At 70.9% G+C, this 3406-nt stretch overlaps 1 protein-coding gene across 1 annotated transcript; it reads right to left on the reverse strand.

The window, feature by feature from the left end:
- Nucleotides 1-1138: 1138 nt before the first annotated feature.
- On the reverse strand, nucleotides 1139-3406 carry H696_05093 (hypothetical protein; the record flags this gene model as incomplete). Its single annotated transcript, XM_009498944.1, has 1 exon — nucleotides 1139-3406. The coding sequence occupies one exon, from the start codon at nucleotides 3404-3406 to the stop codon at nucleotides 1139-1141; it is 2268 nt and encodes a 755-aa protein (XP_009497219.1).

Genomic DNA, 3406 nt, shown 5'->3' on the forward strand with positions numbered 1-3406 from the left:
GAAAGAGAGAGAGAGAGAAAGAAAGAAAGAGAGAGAGAGAGAGAAAGAAAGAGAGAGAGAGAGAGAAAGAAAGAAAGAGAGAGAGAGAGAGAAAGAAAGAGAGAGAGAGAGAAAGAAAGAAAGAGAGAGAGAGAAAGAAAGAAAGAAAAAGAGAGAGAGAGAGAGAGAGAGAGAGAGAGAGAGAGAGATGCGAAGGAGAAAGGAGGGAGAGGGTGAAGAAAAAACAAGAGGAAGAAAGGGAGCCAATGATCGGGCACAAGGAGGACGGTCATTGATCGGGGAGTCTCAGCGCGGCGAGAAGTTCCACACGCCGACCGGTCCTCGAAACAGGGTTCGGAAGGCCCAAGTGCCAATTCCCCCGTGTGACCGTTGTCTCACCGGCGTTCCGGCCTCGGGGTCACGGGCCGGCGGCCGGTGGTGGAGGCGCGACGGAGGGCAAATTCCCCCCCCCCCCCCCCCCCAGCAAGCCATCCAGGTGCCACTGCAAGAGGCGCCTTGTTATGGACACGGCTCGGAACAGTTTCGCCAAGCATTTTTTATGTTTTTTTTTAGGTGGTATTTTTGACAAACAAGCAGTCTTTTGGTACCGGCCTCCCTCGTTCGGGGTGGCGCCATTGACGGGACCGGCGTCTGCCAGGGCCGCGGGGGGACAAACAACATCCGGCGACTGTCCCCCGGGCGTCCCTCTCCCGCCCCCCGCCCAGGCCTGGGAGCGGGACGTGCGGCGAAGGCGCGCGGGCTTCGGCCAGCACGCGCCCATGTCACCCGGGTGAAGAGGACCCAAGTCTCCACACCCGGCAGGGTGGGGAGCATATGGGCAGCCCGCCAGCGTGGGGATGCATCGCGATCCGGGCGGTGCCGATGGCCCGGCCCCGGGCCCGGCCCCCGAAGTGCCTCGCCTGCATTCTATCTCTGTCTATTCTTTGGGCGGGCGCCGGCTGGCTGCCCGCGGGCGCCGGCACTTGAGAGGGGCCTCCGGTTGCCGGCAATATGCTGGCGGCCCGGGCCCAGGCGGAGGACCGGGCAAGCGGGCTCCCTGCGTGCACGTCTTGCCCCACTTGCAGCCCTCCTCTCTGCCTCTCTCTCTCTCTCTGCCTCTCTCACACACGCACACCGAGGCTCCTCATGCGGCCCTGCCCTAGAGGTCGGCCTCATTGTCCTGGTAGGCGGCGATGGGGAAGTCAAAGGGACAGGGGACCCCGGTGTGGCCGACCACGGTGTCCGCGGTGTTGAGGGTGAAGTCCGCGTGGAAGATGGTGCTCCACAGCCGGCCCGAGGTCTGGTCAAATGCTCGGCCCATGGCCGGGCGGCAGCCCAGCCGGAGGGTGCCCCAAAAGTCCTCCGGATCCACCTGGATCCCCAGCAGAGCCAGGGCCAGGGCCATTTGCCGGGCCAGGGCCACGGCCGACGCGCCATGCTGCAGGACCGGCAGCAGCAGCAGCATCACGTCCCGGGCCGAGAGCGGCGCCGCCGCGGCCAGTGCCCCCACCAGGCAGGCTGGCAGATCGTCCGTCGTCCGGAGCTCGGGGATGTCCCCCACCGGCAGGAGGGCCAGCAGGTCCTGGCGCGAGAGCGGCTGCCGGAGCAGCTGCGACAGGGCATGGCGGATGGCCAGCTGCAGGACCATGGCCGAGTTGGGCATGGTGGCCGCGCGGTCGAGGAAGCGCACCTCCGGCCCGGTGTGCAGGGAGTCGGCCACGAAGCCCAGCCGGAGGATCTGCCGGACGGTGTCCGGGGCCAGGTCGAAAACCGGGGCGATGGCTTGCTCCGGCGGCACCCAGTCCGGGAATGCGGCGCCGGGCACGCGAGACACCCGGTCGGCCCAGTCGGCGGCTGGCCCGGCTCGAGGGGGGCTCACCCGCGGCCGGGCCACCTGGCGCGGGAGGAAGTGGCGCGGGTGGTGGTAGGGCGGGGGCACCGCGCCGGGCGGGACGGCCCGGCGCCCGGGGCCATGCTCCTCCGCCGGCCGGCAGGCATTGGACAGGGGCCGGTTGTGGTCCCGCGCGCGGGGGGCCGGGTCGGGGGCCCCGGGCAGGGCGCTGTCGGCCGGGTGGCTGGGCCTTCGTCGGGGGTCGGCCCCCAGCGGCCCGACCGAGCTGTCGGAGATGGTCCGCCGAGGCCGGGCCGCGAGGATGGTCTGCCTGGCGGTGGCGGTCAGGGTGGCATCCACCAGGGGCGATGAGCCGCTCGGCGCGGCCCAGCGCCCGGCGGGCGACCCCTCGCCGGCCAGAAGGTCCGGCAGCCCCGGGGCCGAGGGGTCCGACGTCGGCCCGAGGGACAGGCCCCCGAGGGCGTCGACCACCCGCGGACTGAGGGGCGGCGGGTGCGGCAGGGGCGACTGCATGGCCGGCTGGGGGGGCGTCCCATGGCGCGGGGGCTGCTGCGGCCCGGGCCACAGCCCGGCCCCGCCGGGCGATCCGCCCAGTAGGGGGGTGGCGGCGTGCGAGGGGCTGGCGATGGAGGGCGGCAGCAGCGGGGTCATGTGCGCGGTCGGCGGCAGGGCGCCCTCCGGCGTGAGGCCCGACAGCGGCGGCGGCATGGCGACCGGCGGGCTGGCGGCCGAGGGGTCGGCCGACACATTGAAAAGCCCCGGGATGGGGCCCGGGCTGGCGGGCGGGCCGCCGGCCGGGGCCTTTTGCGGGCACATGGCCATGCTGGCGCTGGCCGAGTCGGCCAGCGACGCCACCAGGAGAGCCTGGTTGGTGGCGGCGGTGGCGGCGGAGATGGCCGCCGCGGCCGCGGCCCGGATGTGGCCCACCGTCTCCCGGACCCCCTGCCAAGTGCCGGCGCCGGCCGTGTGGACGCTTTGCCAGTGGCAAAGGACATCCAGCTCCGGCTGCAGGGCCTTGACCCAGCGAAGCAGCGGGTCTTGCATGGCCGCCAGCTGCTGGTGGAGGATGTCAAAGAGGAGCCCGGCCAGCGGCGGAGGGCAGGCCGCCCCCTCGGCCGGCAGGTATACCACACTCAGCAGGTCGTGCATGAGCCGGCTATGGGCATGGTCGAGGAGCAGGCGGCTGCGATGGTCGACATCCTGGCACAGGAGCGCCACGCGCTTCAGCTGGCTCGGGGCCCACGCCGCCCGGGCCTCGAGCAGTTCCAGATCCTGGCCGAAGGAGGCCGCCAGCCGGTCCCACGCATGGAGGATGGCCATCTCCGTGCCCCGGGCCGGGGGGGCACTCGTCGGGCTGGCCAGGGCCACGAGCACGGCTCGCATGGCCCCCGGAGAAGGGACGAGCCCGCGGAAGTGCTGTCGGACCGCCAGCAGGACGCCGGTGTTCCCCGGGGCATTGGCCATTTGAAGGAAGGTGGCCAGGAAGTGCCGGCACTCGGGGCTCTCGGTGCCGGGACCCAGGCCGAAGTCCTCCAGCCGAAGGACCCCCGGTGGGTCGACCCTCGGATGGGCCAT

Source organism: Fonticula alba, assembly GCF_000388065.1.
Source record: "Fonticula alba strain ATCC 38817 unplaced genomic scaffold supercont2.9, whole genome shotgun sequence".
NCBI classification, from domain to species: domain Eukaryota; order Rotosphaerida; family Fonticulaceae; genus Fonticula; species Fonticula alba.